General features: G+C 40.8%; 1 protein-coding gene across 8 annotated transcripts in view; it reads left to right on the forward strand.

The window, feature by feature from the left end:
- SYTL5 (synaptotagmin like 5) overlaps positions 1-23,658 on the forward strand; it is a 277,903-nt gene that overhangs the window by 156,971 nt on the left and 97,274 nt on the right. For 4 of the 8 annotated variants that reach the window (XM_070257790.1, XM_070257792.1, XM_014728802.3 and 1 more), the window contains exons 4-7: positions 3,916-4,031; positions 5,492-5,600; positions 8,436-8,570; positions 20,789-20,930. In XM_070257790.1, the coding sequence (XP_070113891.1) occupies positions 3,916-4,031; positions 5,492-5,600; positions 8,436-8,570; positions 20,789-20,930 (502 nt within the window). The remainder of the gene's footprint in view (positions 1-3,915; positions 4,032-5,491; positions 5,601-8,435; positions 8,571-20,788; positions 20,931-23,658) is intronic. The other 4 variants (XM_070257791.1, XM_070257794.1, XM_023633544.2 and 1 more) reach the window with 1 other exon arrangement.

Here is a 23,658-nt window from a genome sequence, read left to right on the forward strand (position 1 = left end):
TTTAACTCATGTGAGCTTTGGTTTCCTCATCTGTAAATTGAGAAGAAAAATAGCTACTTTATGGCTTATAGTGAGGATTAGAGATATCATATAAAATGCCTAGCACATTACTTTGTGCATGGTATGCACTCGCTAGGCATTAGTTCGCCCTTCTTCTACTAAGCTTTCCAGCTACCTCCAGGACCAGATAAGGTGGAAAAGGCATAATCCCAAGAGATTGTTCTGGTGTTGCAGAGCTCTGAAACGACAAATGACTCAAGCGCATATCTGAGATGACCAAATATAAGGATTATAGTTATTGTTCTTACAAGGATAGCAAGAGGTAATCACTAATAATTCTGGGAAGATCTTATTTGTGTTAGATGTTGGCAGCTCTAGGCATATGTGTAAAGATGATATGGAGGCCCATTTCCTAGGGCATGTAGACTGAATGTGTCCCACTGTCCCCTGTCACACATGAAACTGCTGTCACTGTGCTATCCACCTAACCCCATATCTCAAGAACATACAAAAAGGGGGGAAAAAAGCTGAGACTCTGGCATGCCACTATTGGGTAGTTTTCTATCCTTAATCTATATTATTCCCCCGTTCTTGTTTCTTTTTGTGTAAACTCTTTGTCTTATTGCAGAGGTTGGCAAATTTTTTTAAACATAAAATGATGGACAGTAAATATTTTAGACTTTGTGGGCCGTATGGTCTCTGCTACAACTACCCAAATTTGCAGTTGTAGCAGAAAAGCAAGCAGAGACAATATATAAACAAATGAGCATGGCTGTCTTCCAATAATACTTTATTTACCAACTGAATTTTGAATGTAATTCATATAATTTTCATGTCATGAAATATTCTCCTTGTGACTTTTTCCAACCATTTGAAAACATAAAAATCATCCCTGACTCGTAGGCTGTACAAAACAGGTAGTAGGGTAGGTTTGGTCTACAGGCCATAGTTTGCCTACTCTGGTCTATTGTTTTTCTGAATTTTCCATATTTGTCTTCTCACAACTTGTGAAAGTCATTTCCTGAGTTGAATATTAAAACAAATATATTTCTATGTTTAATTATTGTCTTAGTTTTCTATTGCCACCACAACAAATTGTCATAATTTAGCAACTTAAAACAATGCAAATATATTATCTCACAGTTCTGTAGCTCAGAAGTCTCGATTGGCTTGATTTGTTTCTCTACTCAAGGTTCACAAAGCTGAAATCGAGGTGTCTGCTGGCTGAGCTCCTATCAGGAGGCTTTGGGAGGATCCCACTTCTAAGCTCATTTTGGTGGGCAGAATCTGATTCCTTGTGGCTGTAGGAATGAGGCTCACATTTCCTTGTTGGCTATTAGCTAAGAGCCCTAGCTTGAGCTCCTAGAGGCCTCTCTCTCTGGTCCTTGCATGTGGACCTCTACATCTCAGAACATTCTCAGTGCATCAAATCTTTCTCACATTTGAATCTCTCTGACTTCCCATTCTGCAGGGTCACAGTGTCTAACTTCTTCCTCTGGTTTTTTGTTGTTGTTGTTGTTGTTGTTGTTTGAGGAAGATTAGCCCTGAGCTAACATCTGCTGCCAATCCTCCTCTTTTTGCTGAGGAAGACTGGCCCTGAACTAACATCCATGTCCATCTTCCTCCACTTTATATGTGGGACGCCCACCACAGCATGGCTTGACAAGCAGTGCATAGGTCTGCACACTGGATCCAAACAGGTGAACCCCGGACCGCCGAAGCAGAACGTGCAAACTTAACCGCTGCGCCACCGGGCTGGCCTCTCTTCTTCCTCTGTTTTTAGTACCTCAGTAATTACTTTGGGCCGCCCCAGATAATCCAGGACAATCTCCCTATATTGAGGTTAGCTGATTAGTGACTTTAGTTTTGTCTGCAAAGGTCAATCATAGCAATACCTAGATTAGCATTTGGTTGAATAATTAAGGGACAGGAATCTTGAGGGGACATCTTTAAAATTTAGAATAGCACAATTACCACCTGGATTTCCACATAAGTAATAATGTATGAGTCTATAGATCACTTGAGATATATGCAGAAATAATTTAACCCATTTAAGCATTTAGTTTTGTTAAATTAGACCTTTTTAGATTTGATGTATTCCATAAGTATATTTTATATAGGTTTGGAGCTAATCCAGTAGTCCTTGCTTCTCAATAGGTAATCTAGTTACTTGGAAGTAAATCTGAGATGTGCATGTTATAGTCTTTCCTTTCAGTGAATAATTTGCTCCAAGGATAACATTTTCACATTTTTGCCAGTAATAAAACTGTGTTTCATATATGATTTACCTTTGTCTCCTACATTCAGAAGTAGGACTTGAGGGTAATTGCTGTGGGGAACAAATTGACATATTTTTCTGGAGTAATTTTTACATATATTTATATATGGAGTAATTTTTATTTGTTTTTGCTGAGGAAGATTTGCCCTGAGCTAACATCCGTTGCCAATCTTCCCCTTTTTTGCTTGAGGAAGATTAGCCCTGAACCAACATCTGTGCCAGTGTTCCTCTATTTTGTATGTGGGTCACTGCCACAGCATGGCTGATGAGTGGTGTAGGTCTGCGCCCAGGATCCAAACCCACAATCCTGGGACACTGAAGCAGAGCATGCTGAGCCCAACCACTATGCCACAGGGCCAGCCCCCATATATGGAGTAATTTTTTATATTTATATATCCAATTGCTATTTTCTAAGTCCAGTTACTTACTGAATCATATGCATATAGTACTCTAGGGTTAGACATCTCTATTTGACGCTCAGCTGCTTTTCTTCAACTGCCATGTCAGACTTGTCACCAGTCTTGCTGTTCTCATTCTCAATGGCCCAAGTATCTATCTTTGTTTTCACACCTTTCCCCTGTGATACCCTGATATACATCTTCATCATTTTCTATCCTATGTGTTGCAATAATTTCCTAGTTGGCTTACCTGTTTCTGGTTTCTCCTTTCTCCGTATAATGTTCCAGAGATTATATGATCCAACCTGAACTTTAGCAAAACTCCTAGAATTCCCCATTACCTCCAGAAGGCATGTCAACTCCTTAGTGGTACATTCAAAGATTTCCATGGGATAACCCTATCCTACATTTCAACTTCATTTTCCATTATAATCTTCCATAGAGGTGTTGGGAAAATGAGCCATGTTCTGAGAATGGCAAATAGGCCTATGCAACTGGGGTAAAGGGTTTGCGGAACCGTTGCTGGTGGGGCTTAAAAGATGGATATGATTATTCAAAGATCCTTCTTTTCTACCTTCAACATTCAATTGATTGTGAGATCCAGGCAGGCCCTTCTACCACCTACATTTTTATCTCCTCCTCTCTGTTAGTCTTGCTGTTGTCCTAGTTTGGATCTTGTCATCTCCCTCCTGGATTATTGCCATGATCAACCTGCCTCTTTGTCCTATTCTCTCTTCACTCTAACCCAGTCATTATATTACATCAAGGTATCTTTGTAAAACAGTGTGATCATGGCCCTTTTGTCATTCAAAACCTTCACTTGTTCCCCATTGTTTCCATTGAAGATCATTTACCCATTAATGCAGTGGTTAAGAACTTGAACCCTAGGCCAGAATGCTTGGAATGGGATCCTGGCTCTACCACTTACCAGCTATGTGATGTGAGGCATGTCATTTTATTCCTCTAAGCCTCAGTTTCCTCATCTGGACAATGGGGATAATAATGTTTATATGGAGTTTTTATGTGGATAAAAATATATTAAGTATGAAGATCAATTAGCAAGGACCTGGTACATGGTATATATTCAACTAATAGTGACCGTTCTAATCACCATAAAATACTCTAGAAATTCAGATGGACTCTATAAATAACTAGCTATTTTTTATTTAATTAGGGATTTTTGAGAGTTATTTGGCTAAATAATTAAATTTCAGTACTTTCTCTTTTTCCCTTGCGTAGGCAGCTAAGGATTGTAACTGGTGAATGGTTTTTTGAAGAAAAGGCAAAGCGTTTCAAGCAAGTTAATGTTCTGGGCACTGATGTTGTCCGACAGTCCATCTTAAGAAGAAGTCCAGGTAATTAAAGCAGTTATTTGGTTTCAAAACTGTTTTAATCTTCATTTTGGTGAGCTAAATAACTTCCCTATATTATGTAGCAAATGAGCACAGTTGAATTCCTTGAATCCCTTAGGTCATTTCAAAACTCCTTAGCATAAAATCTAAATCTGCAATTCATACAAGGGAAGAAGAGGAAGTCAGTAGAAAATAAAATCCACAGTGATTTTCCATATATCTGACACACTGAGATTTTCAAAGCAGTCATTTGTCTTCATTACAGACAGTTCTTTTCCTGAAGGCACTTGCAATCTTTTACTAAACATTTAAGAAAGTAACACAAAACAGATGAATTAAATGATTCACATTGTGAAAGCAATCCTTGATTTTTCAACAGAATGTATTTTACATTTCTTTTAAATGTTACTTTTTCCAATTCCGTGTTCTCAACCAAGGGGTGATATTATATCCTTTGCCCCCCTCCCCTAAGCCAGGGAGCATTTAGAAATGCAAGGGGGCATTTCTAGTTGTCACAATGACTCAGAGGAATTAACAGCATTTAGTGGACAGGAGCCAGAGATGCTAAATGCCCTGAAATGCACAGGACAATTTCATTCAATGAAGAATTATACTGGCACCAAATGCAAATAACACCCCACTTTAGAAATGCTATTCTGTGCGTTCATACTGCAATTTAATTGGTTAATTATCAAGTGAAACTTGCATTTAGGAGCATATTTCTCATGTATGGTGTAATAAAGGTGGAGCAGGCATCTTTTTGCCTGTTCTGAGGCAATTTTGTCTTTCATATACTGGAGACAAATGTCTTTAGTTTTAAGTCTGGCACATAGGACTGGAGGCTTGGAACTGATTCCAGTGCCACTTCTGGATGTGATACTAGCAAGGAAGGGCTTTCCCAGATGGGTAACATCAGGTCTCATACCGCACAGGGACAGAGCGGAGTCAAGTTAGAATTAAGCAGTTAGCCGTGGCTGCTTCCTCCACTCAAACCTCAGCATCTTCCAGAGTGTAGACTCTCCCTCATGTCACAAAGTGCATGCACAGGGGCCCACCCTCCCAGGAAGTCTGACTTATGTGCTCAGAAATCAGGGTATTGTTTCTAGAATCGTGTGCTAGAATTCAGTCTCTAGGAATTTGCAGTTCTCATGAACCCATGCTCCTCTGCCTTAAAAATATCTGTAGAGGGCTGATGTATCCTTCTTCCATTGTAGTTGTCTAGAAAGCTTATCTCAGCACACCTCCCACAGAGGAGTCCTGATCTTGGTCCTCATTTAACTCCAGAACACTCAACAGATTAAAAATAACTATGCGACCGGGAAATTTGGGATGGGACTGTTATTGCCAATTATTATAGACTTCTTTGTTTTGTGCTAATGTAGGGAAGTGAATGCAGAATAGAAAATTGCCCTCATTTCTGGCCATTTTGTATGTAAATTTGTCTTCTCGTTTTTTTTAATGAGGAGCTGAAGAAATACAAAGCCAAGAGCAAACCCGTCAGGATGCAGAAAAGTCAGACACTTCACCTTCTGCTGGGCAGAAGGCCAGCCATGACGGGCCCAGGAGAAAAGGGTAAGACGCAGCCTCGCCGAGGGAATTTTTGATCTTTGTTCCAGATATTGCTGACATAAAGATTCCTTAGTTTTTTAAGTCTGATGTCACTTCGGTGACCCAGAGAAGATCAGAAACTCGACCAGGTCAACACTCTCCTATCATTCTCCTCAAGAAATGCAGTTTTAATTACTTTAGTCTTAGGTAAATTAAGCTCCCCTCTGACCTGAACATGTAAGAGTTTTTCTTTCTTTTGGTGTATCTGGCGTTGCACCAAATTTCCCATGACTTCTAGGTAGAAGGTGTTCTGCCAGGACCAGTCTTGTCTATAAAGAGGTGATGACTGCCCTTGTTGGAGAGTATCAACACCCCCTTAGGCTGAGTGCTGATATGTGAAACACCCAAGCCCATATCTTAACTGAGCTTAAAACGTTATACCCTTTGTTTAAAATACAGGCTTTCTTAAGGAAAAAAAAAAATCACATTTGGCCACCTCAGTAACTTAATTCGGAAAGCAAGTATATGTGTCAAGTACTGAGAATAGGAATAGGAGGCACATAGGGAAGCAAGATTCAAGGAGGCACTGGGGACCTGGGGGCAAGAGGGTTCCAGCAAGGGAGAAAAGTGCTCCCCAGATGCAGGCTATAGGGACCAAAAGGCAGACTGCTGCTTCACAGCCCTGCATTTTGGAGTTTTCATTTCTCAGACTGCTGTCGGCCAGTTTTGTGGCTGAGGTAGTGAGAGTTCTCATATTCACCAAGTCACTTTATGGTCCTTTCCAGGTAGCATTGCTTCGTTCTCTCAGCGGGAGCCAAGGTGAGAGACTACCAATGTCTGAGCCTTTAGCTGGCTCGACAGAAAGTCTGGGTTGTTTTAGAATCATAAACTGTGAGTAGGAACGAAACCTAAATGTCATCTAAGTCAAACACTCATGACTAACCATGTCTTCATTAATGAGCAGAAATGAATGGGAAAAATAGCTTAGAGTGACTATACATCCTATGCATTGATCCTTCCTACCATATTGAGTCCATTTGTCACTCCTGAGGGCTCCCACAATGCCTTGTGCCTGTGTATCACTTACTAGGTTGCACTCTGACGCCCCCTCCCCCAGTCCTCCCCACCCACAGTTAATTGTAAACTCCCTTAGTGCTGGACCTGTGACTTTTTTGGTTTTGTACTACAGCATCCAGCATGGTGCCTGGCTCATCAAAACCATCAATGGCTTGAGTGAATAAGTAACTCAGAGCCCACAAGTGCTTCTAGGAGCTGTAGTTTGCAGACCCCATCCCAGACATAACTGCATAGGTTACAGAATGCTGGGTTTGGAGCTGGGAGACAATAAGCAACTCACCAGCATGATGAATTATACGCACCCTGAATTGTTAAAAACAGTCAAGCACTCGACAGAGCCCTTCTGGAACTCAAAACTAGGATCTGATGGTTCTCAGTCTTCAAGAAATATAACACCTAGTTGGAAAGAAAAGGTACACACCTGAAAAAATAATATATATGGAGGAATTTTAGTAAAATATAAGATGACAGTATGAGCTGCCAGAAAGGCTTTCTAAAACATGGCAAGGTGTCAACTAACTACAAGAGATGTCATGAGGCGATAAATAATTGAGTAAATATTAAATAAGTAGCTTAGATAATCAATGTTGGGAGGGCACAGGGGCCTTGGGAAAAGACACCAAATTGTAAATGGGACTTGATGAGGACCTTGAAAAGTGGATGGGGTCCAAGATAGCAAAAGGGGGAGAAGACTGATTCCAGGTGGAGGAGACACCTTAAGTAGAATTGTGGAAGTGGGGACACGTACAAGGTGATTCTCAGGGGAGCATAGATTGACATTACATTAAAAGTTATTTTTACCAAAAATGTAATTTTCCAGTGAAATTGAAGCTTCTGACACATTGACAAGACACTCTTCCAGGAGTCTTTGAAGCAGAGACAACTTGGCAGATTCTATTAAATTTGCCCCAGTACATTTGGAATACATTTGCCCCACACCTAGAAAACTATAGAATGTCAAGTAAATGAACTGGTCTCTCCCAGTGCCATCACAAAAAGAATATTGTTTTGGGTTTTTTTTATTAAAGCTCATTTGGAAACCCCCATATTTTGGGCATTTAGTAGCCTGGATCATGACTTGAACCTCAGTTCCTGAAAAGCTATTTTTGCTTAAGTTCCAAATAATTTAGTGAAATGGGAATGCAATCAAATTTCATCCCATGAGATACTCCATATTCAAACTTCGTTCCTACAGGGAGAGATGTCATGGCAGATGTGAAGATGGTTTCTACCACATGGGTTCGGTCATTCATTCCACAAGAACTGGTTGGATTCTAGTGTGTGCCAGGCACCACTCTAGGCTCAGGGGACTTGGTAGGGAACAAGAGGGGCAGAGGTGCTGTTCTCATGGAGCTGTAGTTAGGAAGTTGCCACCTCAGTTTGTCCCAGAGGACCATCCTAGCTCCTCTCTCTGGGCAAAGTGAGTTCAAGCTCCCTATACTCAGCACCCTTGCCTACAGGCTCAGCCCAGGCAATACTTCTCTATTCTTGGGTGACAGTGGTGAGTTCCCAAAGTCAATGGTCTTTTTCTTAGCAGGGACAGAGGCCTGGCTTACCAGCAAGTGGTATGACCTTGGGAGAATGTCATAACCTCCTCCCCCACCACCCTTGACACTATACTGCAGAGGCACTGGGAACTCCCCAGAACCTCTCAGCCCCAAGGCTGCTTTATTGAAGAGTCATTTACTGTTGAAAGTACAAGAAATGGTATTCTTGAAATGATATTTTCCAATGCTTTCTTTCTTATCTTACTTTTAAATACATTTATATATATAATTTCAGATTTCTTCTTGGCAAGTTCAGATCAGCAACCAGAGGAGAAATCATAACTCCAAAATGTGAAAGTGGGCGGAGCTACAGCTTGGACTTAGACAGCCAAAGTTTTCGGAGTTTAAAGTCAGCCCCTGGTTCAGACAGGTAAGACACATACAGATTGGGCAATGGGGTTCTCTGAGAACAAGGTCAATGTATTTCCATCTAAACAATGCTTCTAGGTACCTGTAAAGTATTGCCTCTTGGAGAACTCATAACACATAATGTGAAAAGCCAAGCAGATATTTTTTAGTTGAACTGGAAAGCACTTACACTTCTGGAATTACAGTGATTGAAATCATGTGTGTCACCTGTAGGTATGCGACTTTATGTTTTGGGACTCAGGGCTGCGGTTCAAATGGAGATGTACAGGGAAAATAAATTCTTTTCATTGGTTTCTTCATCTTTGTCTGTTTAAGCTTCTGGAAAAGAAACTTCTAAGTGTCGTAAACATTCCTTGCAGCTTTTTAAAAATTATTAATAATTTTGTCATTTGAATCGCCTCAGAGAATTTCCATAAATTCCACTAGTTCCACCTCCTCTAACTTGTTATCAGTAGGGCCAGGTGAGAATCTCCTAGGCACAGAGCTATCACCTTGTCAGAAAGAGTAAAGAGAAATAGAAAGGAGAGCCAGAGCAGAGTCATTTCGTATTAGGATTTTCTTTATCCTGTTGGGGCATACATCAAGGCTTATTTCCATGATTAGTGTATTATCAAAGCCAGCGATGAGAAAAAATATCAACCCTCGTATTTCACTGGTTTGTCCAAATGTTAACCTGGACAAACACAAGGAATAAACTTGTGCTTGGTAGGACCTGCAGTAATTCTGCAAAGCCAGGTAGTAAAACTGGCAGACTTCCTTTTCTCTTTAAGTTCTGCGAGCAGATTTGCATTCTCCCCTGTAATTCATTTTAGAATACGGAACAGCAAATTCTCCTAGAGGGAACACTCTTTTGGCTATTGGGGGTTTTCTCATGGTGACTCTCCATACCTATTTCTTTTTTTCCCTATAGCCTTCCTGCAAACTAGTGTCACTTTCTGTAAAACTGCACAGAAAAAACTAAGGAAGCATAAAATAAATCATTTATCATCCACTGTCAAAAGCTCGTCTCTGTATTCAGTATTTTCCAAATTTTCAAGAATGTAGAGGGGCCAGCCTGGTGGTGTAGTGGTTAAGTTTGCACACTCTGCTTTGATGGCCCGGTGTTCGCTGGTTCGGATCCTGAGTGCGGCAGACCTACACACTGCTTATCAAGCCATGCTGTGGCGGCATCCCACATGGAAGAACTAGAAGGACTTACAACCAGGATATACAACTATGTGCTGGGGCTTTGGGGAGGAAAAAAAAAGAATGCAGATATATTTCCTTTATGATAAAAAATGGAAGCTATGGTTGCTTTTGTCCTTGAAATAGTTTCCTTTGACTTCCCTTGGGGTAGCCCCATGCTGTCTTTTGGTGTGTGTGTCCCACAAACAAATTTATATAGAAATCTCATTTTTGTTTTTGATTGTTGAACTCCTGACTCCCAGATATCAAAATTATTTAGAGATGATAAGCGACTAGCTTAGTGTTGCTATTTTTCCTCAGCCTCCTAGAGACTCCATGGATGGTCCATCTTGGGTTACACTTCGGGTTCGCATTTGAGAAGGAAAATATATATAAAAAGAGGAAAGGTAGAGTTCCTTGTTAAAAAAAAACAAAAAGTCTCCTGGCCCAACTAACGAAATTAGATTGTTCCATTTGAAATTATCTTACAGTTACTCAATAAGAATAAGGGGCGTGCTCTCTAATATCACAGTGCTTATACTGTTCTTCCAGAATCTGTCTGCTTGGGGTTATTCCTTGTGTCTTATCTACTGCCAAGTATAAATAACCATAAAGCTGTAAAGCCATATGGACATGTTTCACCAAATACTGGTGTATGGATCAAGGGATTTCTTGTTCTTGTTGTAGACTGGAAGGAGGTCCCTAAATAGATTTTATCTTTTAAATTGTAAATACCTGAAATGGTTTACAGTTAATGAGAATATAGTAGTCAGAGGTGCTTTGGCTTAAGCATGCCAAGAGCAATGTTTTTTCATTAAGAAAGAGCATAAAGATGTTTGAGAGATCAGTAGAGCAAAATGTCCATTTCCCAGAACGTGCACCTATCCCAGTGATGACTCATTAATGGACTGCCACGGTGAGATGAGTTACACTATCCCAAAATTATTCCTTAGGAAGTTGGGGCAGGAGGTGACTCAGCTTTTCTTAACTCCCATCACCTAAAGCTGTTAACTCCCTTTTGTTTGCTTGGATTTACAGTAATTCTGCAAAGCAAAGTAGTAAAACTGGCGGACTTTCTTATCTCCTTAGGTTCTGCAAACAGAATTGCAGTTCTCCCCTGTAATTCATTTTAGAATATGGAACAGCAAATTCCCTGAAAGAGATTGTAAGATCCCAGTCTCTTTGGTCTATTATCTGACCCAGCTTGGCATTTAATCCCCCTTTCTCCTCCACAATGCATATTTCTTCATGGTTCGTTGCTCTTTTCCTGGAGCAGCTGGGCTTGGACATTCTCTTTTAAAAACTTGTGTCATATCAGAGTGGAAATGATGTTTTATCAGATGCCTCGTTGACTTTATGTCTTTTCAGTAGTTTCAAAGCAGGGGAAAGTATGAATGACTTAGGCAAAGCCCAGCAGCCTCTCAGTAGAGCATGGCACATGGCTCTTCCCTGGTTGCTAGGGACATGATACACAAGGCAAAGAAGATTTTTTTAAAATAATATGAATGTAAATCGTAGTTAATAAACAGAATGCTCTTCAAGGCAGTGACTCCCAATCCCTTTCACTTTGTGTCAAGTTGTCAATTTGGTGTCATTTGTGAGATCTCTATCTTAAGTCATGCTCTCCCAGAAATGAACCCTCAGGCAAGGATTCATAAGTAAGTGATTTATTAATGAAATGATTTCGGGAGAAACCAGTAAGGGAGTAGGAGAAGCAGAATTGAAGAAACTAAGCAATGGTGCTATCTCAGGTGAGGTCTGAGTCTGAGGACTCAGCTTGATCCTGCAAGAAACTCGGGAGCCTAAATTATATCTCTGAGTTTTTCCATTTTGAGGAGCTGGACCATTGCATTCCTATACCAATCAGTCATTGACTACAGATTCCCTTGGGTAGGGTTTCCAAATTTAGCAAATAAAGATACAGGATGCCCAGGCAAATTTGAATTTCAGATAAACTACTTTTTTTATAAGTATGTCCCATGAAATATTATTTTCATTTCTAAACTTTATCAATCTTAGTATATTTTTTAAAGTGAAAATTTATTCAGGGGCCAACCTGGTGGCACAGCGGTTAAGTGCGCACGTTCCGCTTCTGTGGCCTGGGGTTTGCCAGTTCGGATCCCCGGTGCAAACATGGCACCTCTTGGCAAGCCATGCTGTGGGAGGCGTCCCACATATAAGGTAGAGGAAGATGGGCACGGATGTTAGCTCAGGGCCAGTCTTCCTCAGCAAAAAGAGGAGGATTGGCAGCAGATGTTAGCTCAGGGCTAATCTTCCTCAAAAACAAAATTATTCATTGTTTATCTGAAATTCAAATTTAACTGGGAGTTCTGTATTTTATCTGGCAACTCTACTGTGGGGGCTTGGGAGAAACACACTCCAAAGCGTCTCTTGGGCCTCTAGCTCCTGCGGTAACGGCACATCTCTGAAGGTCACAGTGCAGACCGTTAGCAAAAAAGCAATCAGAAGCTAGCCATGGGCACACAGGGCTGGTGCGAGGGGATCTGGGTAGGATATCAACAATGTGCCCTAAAAACACAAAGGAAAAGTACAACTTTGAACTTAAAATTCCCTCTGTTCAGTAAAAATGGATAAAGGATGATGTCGTGTTTCTCAGCAGCATTTCTATCATGATACTGGAGGATATGGCAAGTGTTTTGCCATGAGACCTTGTACATTCTCATAACCAACTGATTTCTCATCCTGCCTCCCTCCCCCACCCCAAACACATACTGCTTTTATCTAGTTATTCTCAATTGCTCTCTAGGAGACGAGGGACTGACTGTCAGTCTCTATGAAGCCTCACAAGCTACTTGGATTGGCTTTGATCCCAAAGAAGACTACACCATTCACACCAGCTCTAAGCTGGTCCTCACCCTCCTTCCAAGCACTACCCTTCTCTCTTTCTCTGTCTCTGTCTCTCTCTCCCCCTCTCTCCCCCTCTCTCCCTCTCTCTCCCTCTCCCTCCCTCTCCCTCTCTCTCTCTCTCCCCCCTCCACCCTCCCCCCTCCCTCTCTCCCCCTCTCTCTCCCTCTCTCTCCCCCTCTCTCCCTCTCTCCCCCTCTCTCCCTCTCTCTCGCTCTCTCTCCCTCTCTCTCCCTGTCTCTCCCTCTCTCCCCCTCTCTCCCTCTCTCCCTCTCTCTGTCCCTCCAGTAAACAAGGAATGTTTGGTACCTTCATGACTAAAGAAGTCATTCTTTCCTCATATCTATTATTTTGGAAAAATTAGTGATGAGTTTACGAAACCCATTCCATCATTACATGATACATCCTTTTTGTTTTATCAGAAGTAAAATTATTTTCCTGTCCTGAATATGATTTTCATTAACATCTTTGCAATTAAGATGCCAAGTAAGCCACACCCTCTTACCAGTAATCTGAATACAGCAAGGTGTGAGTGTTCTGGCTCTGAGTGAGCACCACATCCACAAAGTCAATACTGGTTTGTTTTGCGTATTAGATAAAACACTATATAGCTAGTTGCTAATACACTTAGCAAACTCCTTCCCTTACTTGGCTTTAAAAATTGTTCAGATTTATAACACATCTCTAAAGGTATATAAATTTATTTCACAGTACTAGCTGTGATGGTTCTGTGACTCAAAAGGATAAAGGGTGTAAAGAGTGCCCTCCTGGGGAAAATTACTTTCACCTCTTTCCTGTGCCTTTCCTCCATTTGTCTGGTGCTAATTCCTCTTTCTTCTTATTTTAACCTACTTTGGGTGATCTCAGCCTTCCTTAGTGGCAGCAAGGGGTGGACAGTCAAAGCCACAAAATTTTCCGAATGCTAACAGTCTAAAGTGGTTCACAAAACCATGGTGTCCTGAGAAGAGTGAATCTTACTTCTGTGAAGTGATGGACATGTGATAGAACAGGTGAGGAAATGTGGATTCACAAAAGTATTTAATTTACTTGAACTGTGACCATATCGGTGGGAGTTACATGAGGTCTGGAATTGCCAAATAATTCTTCAGCTAGAAACTTCTATTTATAACTCAAAACCATCCCTTTTTAAATTCATTCTTTGCCTACCATATGTGCCTATCTTGATTTGGGTTTCCCCAGAAGCAATGGCATGAAAAGAAGCAAACCCTGAAATAAGGATTCAAGAGCAAGTAATGTATTTAGGATATGGTCTTGGAAAACACAGGGGAGTGGGGAAGTGAGCCAAGGAAGGGAAGGAAGCCAAAGAGAGTATGTCATTAAGCCAGTTATCCCTGTGGGTAACTAGAGCTCAATTTCAGTGGACAACTGTAGAGAACAGTGTAGAACACACTTCAGAGTTATCCAGTCAAGAGATTGGGAATCTGGGGTACTTATAAACCAGCTCCCTTTTCGTCATTGTTGAGGGCTAATTCTGGGGCACTAACTCTGGCACTTCTGACTTGTTCTGTGCACAGCAGCTCCATGATCTTGTGACCTGAAAAGGTCCTCGGCATAGAGTTGTGGGTGTTGCCAATAAACAGGATTCTGTGGGTAGAGATTAGCACTGAGGGGAAATGGATAGGGGCACTGATATCTGCTACAATATACCTCCCACACTGCTCTCAGACCTGCTCCAAAGGTGCAGTTTGTCAGACCACCAGTTGCTTAGCCCCTGATTTGTGTTTACTTTATACACATGTGACTTTCCTTATTATAATGTCAATTATGTGAGGAGGTATGGAGACTCAGTAGTTCAGCCAGACCCTTGACACTATACTTTGGTTGAACTACCACTAGGTTCTTGACTTGTCTCATTCTTGTGGTCAAACACTTGTGAGCCAAAACCTCCTCCTTGCTGTCTTGTCTGTTTCCCCAATTGTTTCCCAAAGATGTTCTGCCTCAGCGTGTCCTATTTCTATGAACTAAATTTAACACATTTCCCTGGTCTAATATAATAAATTTCTCTTTTGCTAACTGTTATCTAAGGTGTATTATGTGATGTGCTAAATTCTCAGGTTAGCTAAGATACAATAATAGCCGCTCTTCTGGGAATCATTGAGGAGTAGCAATATCTGACTTGCTCACCTATGCATTTTATTTATACAATTTCAACACACAGTTATGCCAAAATTATTGACCTAGTACTATATGCCAAGGGGTAAATGTGGAAGTTCTTAGACAATGATACTGTTCCACCCTTTCATGAACTTCCAATTTGGCAGAAAAGATTGGGATAGCTAAACAAATAATTTCAAGACAATATGATCTCATGATAAAAAGGTGTTCTGTGTGCTATGGGAAAGCCGAAGATAGGCGTTTATCCTTCCAGAGGACTCAGGGAAGCTTCAAGTGGGTGACCCCCAAACAATTTTGAGGGATAAGGAGGACTTGGCCAAGTGAAGAAAGGTAAGAAGAACATTCTAGACAGAGAAAATAGAAAGTGCAAAGTAAAAGAGGCATAAGGCAATCTTGCGTGTGCTGGAAAACAAACAGTTCAGAATTTTTAGGGTGTAAAAATTGAAGTGTGTTGTACAAGAGATGAGGTGGAGAGCTAAGGTGGACCAGGATGTGGATGGTTTTGGATACTCTGATAACTTTTTTCTTATAAGCAACATAGCATCCTAGGTAGAACAAGAATTTAGCAAATCTGAACTACTAAGTACAGAGTAAGTTCTTGTTCCATTTAGTTACTGAAAGCTAAGTTCTGCCACATACATGTTTTCCTTGGTGTCTATAGGGGAAGGCAATTGGTTTTTTTCTTGTTCCTGACTTCTAATCTACTCAAGGTTTTTCATGGCTGCTGGCTTCTCTCCTCCAGCTGACTTCTAGCCATTATTTAGAAACAACATGGGATCAGGATTTTATTGTGATTATAAAAAACTAAAATGTTATTAGACTGAGAGTTTTACTTGTTTTTAACTTCTTTTTCTTCATACTTAGTCTTGGTCCTTCCCTCGTGCTGACTGTCTCCTCCATTTTGGAGGGTCTTTTTAAAGAAACAGATCCTTAAGGGAAACCCTAAACATTTGTAAACCACCAAACAAATCAACTTTTGTTTTAGTAAATCAAACTATAAAGGTTATGTCAACTTAAAAAGCAAATTTCTTGTTATTTTACCCTCAAAATGAGTTTATTCAGGAGTAGCCAAAAGAATTGCAATTCAGGATGTGCATGCTATGGCAAACCATAGGGAAATCTAGCAAACAAAGGAGGAAAGTTGCTTTTATAGAGAAAAGGGGGGAGTAGGGAGAGGTTGCTCTAAACCAAAGTCCACTGAGGGACAGTAACAGTTCAAGGCAGCAACAGCTTCTCATTGGCTGGGCTGTTGCCGGGTAGAGAGAGAAATCTTCCTTCAGTAGTAAAGTAGTTTTACTACCTGTTAAAGATGAAGTGTATGTCTCTTTATGTTTGGTATAATTGGCAATGTATGACAGGGTATGAGAGCTCCACCTACAGGCCTCCCCAACTCCAATTTAGTTAAGATTTCTTTTATTAATTTCCACAGTTCTTTATATAATTAACACTAAGATTCATTGAACAAAATTTCATTGAGCACCCACCATAATGTATTATCTTTGACATTTCTCCAAAAAGGAAAAGGAAGGAAAATATGTGTAATTAAGCCACAGAATGCCAGTGGCTTCAGAAGAAACTACAGCGAGAGAAGCTGCCTGATGAATTTCTGCAACTTCTTTTCTTTGCTTCCCTAATTTTGCATTCGAGGGCTCCTGTGATGGTTCACATGTGCCTAAATATAACACACACATACATACACACATATACACATGTGCACTCAGTAGCTGAAATTCATTCCTTTGGGATGTATTGACCTCTCCAAAGAGTTTGGTTTTTTAATGAAGACACCCATATCTGTGTGTTTGTGTGCCTGAGTGAATGGGCACACACATAAGGATCCACAAACTTTTTCTATAAAGGTATAGATAGTTAATATTTTTGGCTTTGCTGGCCATATTGTCCCTGTCTGAACTACTCATCTCTGCTGTTGGAGCATGAAAGCAACTATAGACAATACATAAATGAATGGGCATGCCTGCATTACAATAAAACTTGATTTTGGGGCACTGAAATTTGAATTTCATGTAATTGTCACATCACAAAATATTCTTCTTTTGATTTTTTTTAAATTGCTTAAAAATATAAAAACCACTCGTAGTTCATGCGAATACAAAACCAGGTGGTGGGCCCAATTCAATCCATGGGCCATACTTTGCTGACCCCTGGTGCAGCACATTCAGTCACTAACATAGAAAATGAACTTCCACTTATCACATTCTGAGCCATGAGGACAGCTCAGCTCTCTTGATGTGAGCATTGTGCTGAATAAAGAAAACAGTGGTATGAGAGGAGGGAACAATGCACGTGGAGAGATTTCTGAGATCAGTGAATTTAAACTAATCCATAGTTTAGTCTTGGCTACTTGGGGTGGGGGGTAAAACATGTTGATGCCTAGATCCCACACCCAGAGAGTCTGATGAGATTAGTCTCGGGTGTGGCCTGGGCATGGGGGCTTTTGAAAGCTCCCCTGGTGTTTCTGATATGCAGCCAAGGGTGAGGATCACCCATCTCACATATTGACAAAGACATAGCATTTGGGGATCCCCAAAGCCTGGGAGTTTGAGCTATGTTCAATGTTTTTCCCCTTTATTTCTCATTTTTAATTCTCTCTTTCCCATTTAACAGTCTTGCCTCAGTTTCGAACTACAACCTCCCTTGCCTGTCTTTCTTATATATTGGTTTCAGCTCTGAAATAACTAAAAGTTAGGAAAGCTCATAAACCACAGAAAGAATATCCTACAGTCTCTATGTTATGCTATGCACTAGCCTCATTGTCTCAGTGAGTGTTGTTATCTCTCAGGTTAATGCTGCCTTTTGGTTGATTTTCCTTAGAAGAGCACTCATTTGACCATGTAGGCACAGGCATAACATTGTCAGCCCACTCTGGGAAGGTTGGCTCCTGGGAAATTCTTTCTGGACCATTACTCCTGGGAGAACATTATGTAAACCAGAAAGGCAACTAATTAAATTATAGCCTCTGTCTCCTAACCTTGGACCCTTTATCTAGAAATGGGCGTATCTAGGAAGCCATTATCAAGGTTTTAGGCCAGCATAAAATTAGAGATTATAAAATAGTAGGCTTTTAAAGTATATTTCATAAGCTAAAGTAAATGAGACTCTTTCCTACTCTAGGAAATGTGTCTTTCAAGTAACCCAGAATATCCAAGCTCCCCAGACAGCGTCATATTTTCACACTTTGGGCCCTATTAGAACTAGATAAATGTATCTCTTTCTTGTAGTTTCCCCTTGAGCAAATTTTAGCGTGAAGTTTTGTTGGCACTGATTTCTAATACTTCTAATTTAAATGTCAATAACATGATAGCTGAATCAAAAATAGCTCTTTCTTAATTGAACTTTAAACTTCTTTAATTTAGACTTGAGGGAACTTTTATCCTTTTCCTGTTAAGTGGCAAAGATTTATGTATTTTATGTCATATTTTACATAACATCTCAGAGTTGGTACCCAAATATTTATGATATTCTGCCTCCTTAGACTAAATCTTTTTTAGTCTAATCAGCTGAAACAACTGAGAGGAAAATATTTTTGAGAAACCCACAGTAAATGTCAGGGCAAAATGTGAAAGTATATGTCATTTTTGAGATAATGCTTCTGGTGACAATAATTTCCAGTAGCTGATTTACAATCACAAGAATTTTTTCCTTATTGCATGTTAGACTCTTGAATGTCATCACCACAATTAATTAACTTCTGCTGGAGCGTCTACGTAAATAGGACTTTTCCTTCTAGCAAGGCCAATCCATGATGGGGACTGTTTCAAAACTGCCTAGGTTGGAGAGGACCTTCAGCACAAACTCAAACAGAAATACCCACATGAATCCCTTTGGATCACAACTTCTTGGTTCATTTCTGCAAGATTCACTCCTAGCCTTTCTTTTTTTAAGGAGATTTTACCTGAAACAGTAGGGAGAGAGATTTTTGTGGTAAAAGCCCCTTCTAAGTTAAACTTCAAAGATGAGCAGAATCACTTGGAAAGACATGAAAAATGTGGAAATGTTGCACCTGAGGCAGGAGGGCTCAGGAAAATCACCAAGGAACTTAGAATTTCAAATTGTGTCAATCTGTTTAATCACAAAATTCTATTCTCTTGTTGTCAGAATCGAAAGACACAGTCATAGATCCCTCCTGAGCAGAGTTTATAGTACTATAATTTATTCAGAGTGCCATCTCTAGAAAGAAGACACTGTTTCTATGTAGTATCAAAGGAATGCTACCCAGAAAATTTTCATAGTTCTCTTAGTCAAATTCCAAGAAACTAACTCCCAGCTCTCTGACACTTTGATTAACTTCTTGATAGCTCATTGTATCAATGTAGAACCTGCTTGGTTGTAACAACTTGATCTTGGTGAAATGATGAGTAAGCAGCATGAGAAACTAGCATGAGCACAGGCTTTGGGGAGACAGACAATTCTGTTTTTATCCTGACTTTGTCATGTACGAATTGTGTGACAGCATGGTTTGTTTGTGTGTGTGTGTGTGTGTGTGTGTGTGTGCGCGCGTGCGCGCTCGTGTGCATGCATGTATGGAATAATTATTTAACCTCTCCAAGACTCAGTGTTCATCTTTAAAACAGGAAGGTTAATAGCTTTTTTCCCCAGTGATGTTGGAGAACAGAAAGTGTCTAACACCTGGAAAATACTCAGTAAATGCAGCTGCTATTTGTGTAGTTATTGAAGGTGGTGGCAGCTGGTGATATCGGTCAGGGCATAGTTAATTTTGGCAGCTTCTCTGGCGCACAGCCTTGAAAAAACTTAGGAGCTGCGGTTGATAGCTTCAGTGGTCATTGCTGATTCTTCCTTCTGCCAAATTTGTCTCCTGGTTATGACGTGTACACAGCCAGACATTCTTTTAAAAGAATCCTTCCTCTATTCCTTTAAGTCTCTCCTCTGATTGGCTCAATTTGTAAGACCTAATCACCATTAATGATCACTGCTGTGCTTTAACAATAAGATTTTTATTATTATACGTGTACTTATAACTTATTAAAATAGTAACTGAAAGAGTGAAGTTCATATGGGCTTATATTTTACCACTTAGCATATCTTCTGCTTACTGAGGGCGAAGACTAAAATAAGAACAAACACTTCTCTTAAACTCTAATTTGTCAAAACTTATAGTTACTTATGAAGCTCCACTTAATAAGAAAATTGTGGTCACCTCAAGGGCAGGAACTGTTTTTTCATTAATCATTATTGAATGGAATCGAATCGCTTTTAGCAAACATGAAACTGAGTCAAACCCATTTACTGAATTTCATTATTTTTATGCTACATTTGTTAAATGTGCACTATGAGTCAGACACTAGAACAACACAGAGAAAAGGATATATTATTCCCAATCTTTGATTAAATATGTGCTGAGTGCCTCCGTCCCACCAAGGCATTACGAAGGTGCTGGAGATATCATGGTAAATACATCAGGGACTCTGACAACAAGGAGCTCGCAGCTGAAAAAGGCACTCAGGCCCACATATGTGAACCAATCATGGAACCAAACAAGACATTTGTAGTCAAGAGCTACATAGTTTGGCAAAGACTGTAAGTCAACAGGAATTAAGTAGAGCAGAGGTTGACAGGGCCTATGATTGACAGGAAAGGCCTGATGGGGGAGGCTGGACTTCATCTGGGTTTTGAAGGCTAGGAAAGATTTTCATAGACAGAGAGTGGTAAACAAGGCATATCAGGTGAGGAGAACACGAGCAAATGCCTTAGAGGTGGAAGCATGAGTATGACAAGTTGAGAGAATAGTAAGGAACCTGGACTGGCTGGGAGAATGCAGGTGAGTAGCGGGAAATAAAGTTGGAAAGGCAGAATGAAGCTCAGTTACAAAGACCTGGAGTCAGACAAATGGGATTGAACCTAGTGAGCCCCTGAAGGTCTTTGAGGAGCAGGGCAACCTGATAGATGCAGGCCAGTTCCAGTGTGGCTCTGGTGTACTTCATGTGGGTCACATGGCGTCATTTTCTTGTAAGCTTTTCCCTTTGTCTTTGGTTGCTCTGATTCCATGTTAAAGTCAGAATATTCTTTCTCATTTAGGGGAAGCACTGGTTCATCCGATCTCAATGACCAGGAAGCTGGTGCTGGGACCCCGAAGAGCAGCCGGAACAATGGTATGACCCCAGTCACTCAGAGGTCACCAGCCGCAAGCACACGCAGCATGAGCTCAGTCAGCAGTAGAGTAAGTACACAAATTTGAAGGGACACTCAGCTTCTGGGACTCAACATCACTGCTCTGGCCTGGCTGGGTTTCATCGCTCTGTGTCTCAGAGCATGTTGTTTACCCTGTTTAATGGTACAAGCTTCTTTAGCAGGACTGAAACTCCTGCATCCTTAGCTCTTGGCAGAAAGCCTAAAGTGAGAAGGGAAGGGAAGGAGCAGGTTCAAAGGTGACATTTGATGATGGGGGTTTAAATCGCTATATGGTTTAAAGAAAATATAAATTTTAGAAGTCTTCGATTTTGATTCTCTCTGATAATTCTCAAGATATTCATAAGTTAACTGCACTGAAATTTCTCCAAACTGATTTAAATCAGGAAAAGTAGAACCTTGACATCTTTTTATAGTTTTATTTTCTATATGTCTGTTAAAATAAGGGGTCGACACATTATGAAGACTTAAATTGCGTAAGATATGTGTGTGTACGGAAGCTGTTCTTTTGAGTGAATGAGCATCTACTAGATTTCTTTTATTTTGAGGAAGATTAGCCCTGAGCCGACATCTGCTGCCAATCCTCCTCTTTTTGCTGAGGAAGATTGGCCCTGTGCTAACATCCGTGCCCATCTTCCTCTACTTTATATGTGGGACCCCTGCCACAGCGTGGCTTGACAAGCGGTTTGTAGGTCCGCATGCGGGATCCGATCCGGCGAACCCCGGGCCACCGAAGTGGAACATGCAAACTTCACCACTGCACCACCAGGCCTGCCCCTACTAGATTTTTTGATTAAGCAGAAAACTCCGTACACATAACTGACATCTATATCTATGAAATCTTTATATACGAGCTACAGTTATTTGATTCAGCCAATATTCAATAAGGACTTACTATATACCAGGCCCTGGTCAAGCAAAGACTTGAAGGAAGTGAAAGAATTAGCTGTGCGGGAGTCTGGGGCCAGGTGTTACTCCAGGCAGGGACAGCACTGATATTCAGCAGGTACAGGTGGGGAAGGCTATTCCAATTACTTGTGGCTGGGCTCCATCTTGACTGGGCAGTGCCCTTGCTCAACCAATGTTTAAAATATCTTTATATTTTTTTTAAGATTTTATTTTTCCTTTTTCTCCCAAATCCCCCCAGTACATAGCTGTGTATTTTTAGTTGTGGGTCCTTCTAGTTGTGGCATGTGGGACACTGCCTCAGCATGGCCTGATGAGTGGTGCCATGTCTGCACCCAGGATTCGAACCAGCGAAACCCTGGGCCTCCGAAGCAGAGCACGTGAGCTTAACCACTTGGCCATGGGGCCGGCCCCCTAAAATATCTTTAATGCCCCTGAAGTAATAGCCAGTGCAAAGACCCTGAGGTAGGAGCATGGCTGGTATATTCAAGGAAGAGCAAGGAAGCCAGTGTGGCTATTGTGAGTGAACAAAGAGGGGAGTACAAGGAAATGAGTTCAGAGGGGTAATGGGGCCGATGGGGCCTTGTAGACCACTGTATGTACTTTGGCATTTGTTCTGAATAAGATGGGGGCAGATGGAGGGTTTCGAGTGGAGGAGTGACATGATCTGGCTTCTGTTTATGCATGATCTGGGGGCTGTGCTGAGAAGCAGCTGTAGGGGAACAAGCGTGGAAGCCAGGAGGCCAGTTAGAAGGCCATTGCATTACGAAGACTGAGCTTTGGAACAGGGAGCTAGAAGTGGAGGTTGTGAACAATCAGATTCTATAGATATTTTAGATATATCTGTATTTATATATAGATATAAAAGGCATTCAGACAGATTGAATAATAATAATAGATATATTTAAATACTTGTAGTCTAAATTGTACTTGTCAATAAGATATAAGGCATGTTTAGGGGCTGGCCCTGTGGCCGTGTGGTTAAGTTCACGCACTCAGGCCCAGGGTTTCACTGGTTCGAATCCTAGGCACGGACATGGCACTGCTCATCAAGCCATGCTGAGGCAGCATCCCACATGCCACAGCTAGAAGGACCCACAACTAAAAATATACAGCTATGTACTGGGGGGCTTTGGGGAGAAAAAGGAAAAAATAAAAACTTTAAATAAAGAGAGAGAGAGAAAATACCAGTTGAAAAAAGAAAAAGATATAAGGCATATTTAAAATTTCTTAAATATTTATTCTGAGCTCGGCAAGCAGTACTGTTCAAGAGCCGGAAAAGCATGTGGATAGTTGATGATTACGCTCACTTCTTTGGCAACCTAGCAAGGAATAATGTTGAAAATATCATTTAGTAACTGGTATGGCAGGGGCACCGAGCAATCAGAACAGACGCTGGCACAAGGCTGGAGCAGTATCATGGGGACCCTTCCACGCATTGACCCAGATTATGGGGAAAACTAGGGTTGTGGAAGAGCGGGGGTAAGGGGAAGAGGGAAGGCAGAATGGACTGGGAGTAGTGCTGTTTACCAACTGATAGAGAAGTATTTTAACAAGTTTAACAGCTAGTACAGCTGTCCCAGTGGGGAGCAGCAAACTGTCAGTTCAATGACCAGTAAGTTAGTCAAGTTTGTTCTCAAACTTAGAGGAAAAAACTTAGGGGAAAGAATCACCCTTGTCACATGCTAATATTCTCAAAACTAACAGCCTCTACAGGAGTATTTCTTTATTAAACAATGCCTAGATTTCCCCAACAGACATTCCCTGCAATTGAGTTGAGTCTATGTACATATATATATAGGTGGTGCCTATGTTGAGCTCACTCTTGCATTCTAGCTGATCTAGCTAGTCTT

This window comes from Equus caballus, chromosome X, assembly GCF_041296265.1.
Source record: "Equus caballus isolate H_3958 breed thoroughbred chromosome X, TB-T2T, whole genome shotgun sequence".
NCBI classification, from domain to species: Eukaryota; Metazoa; Chordata; class Mammalia; order Perissodactyla; family Equidae; genus Equus; species Equus caballus.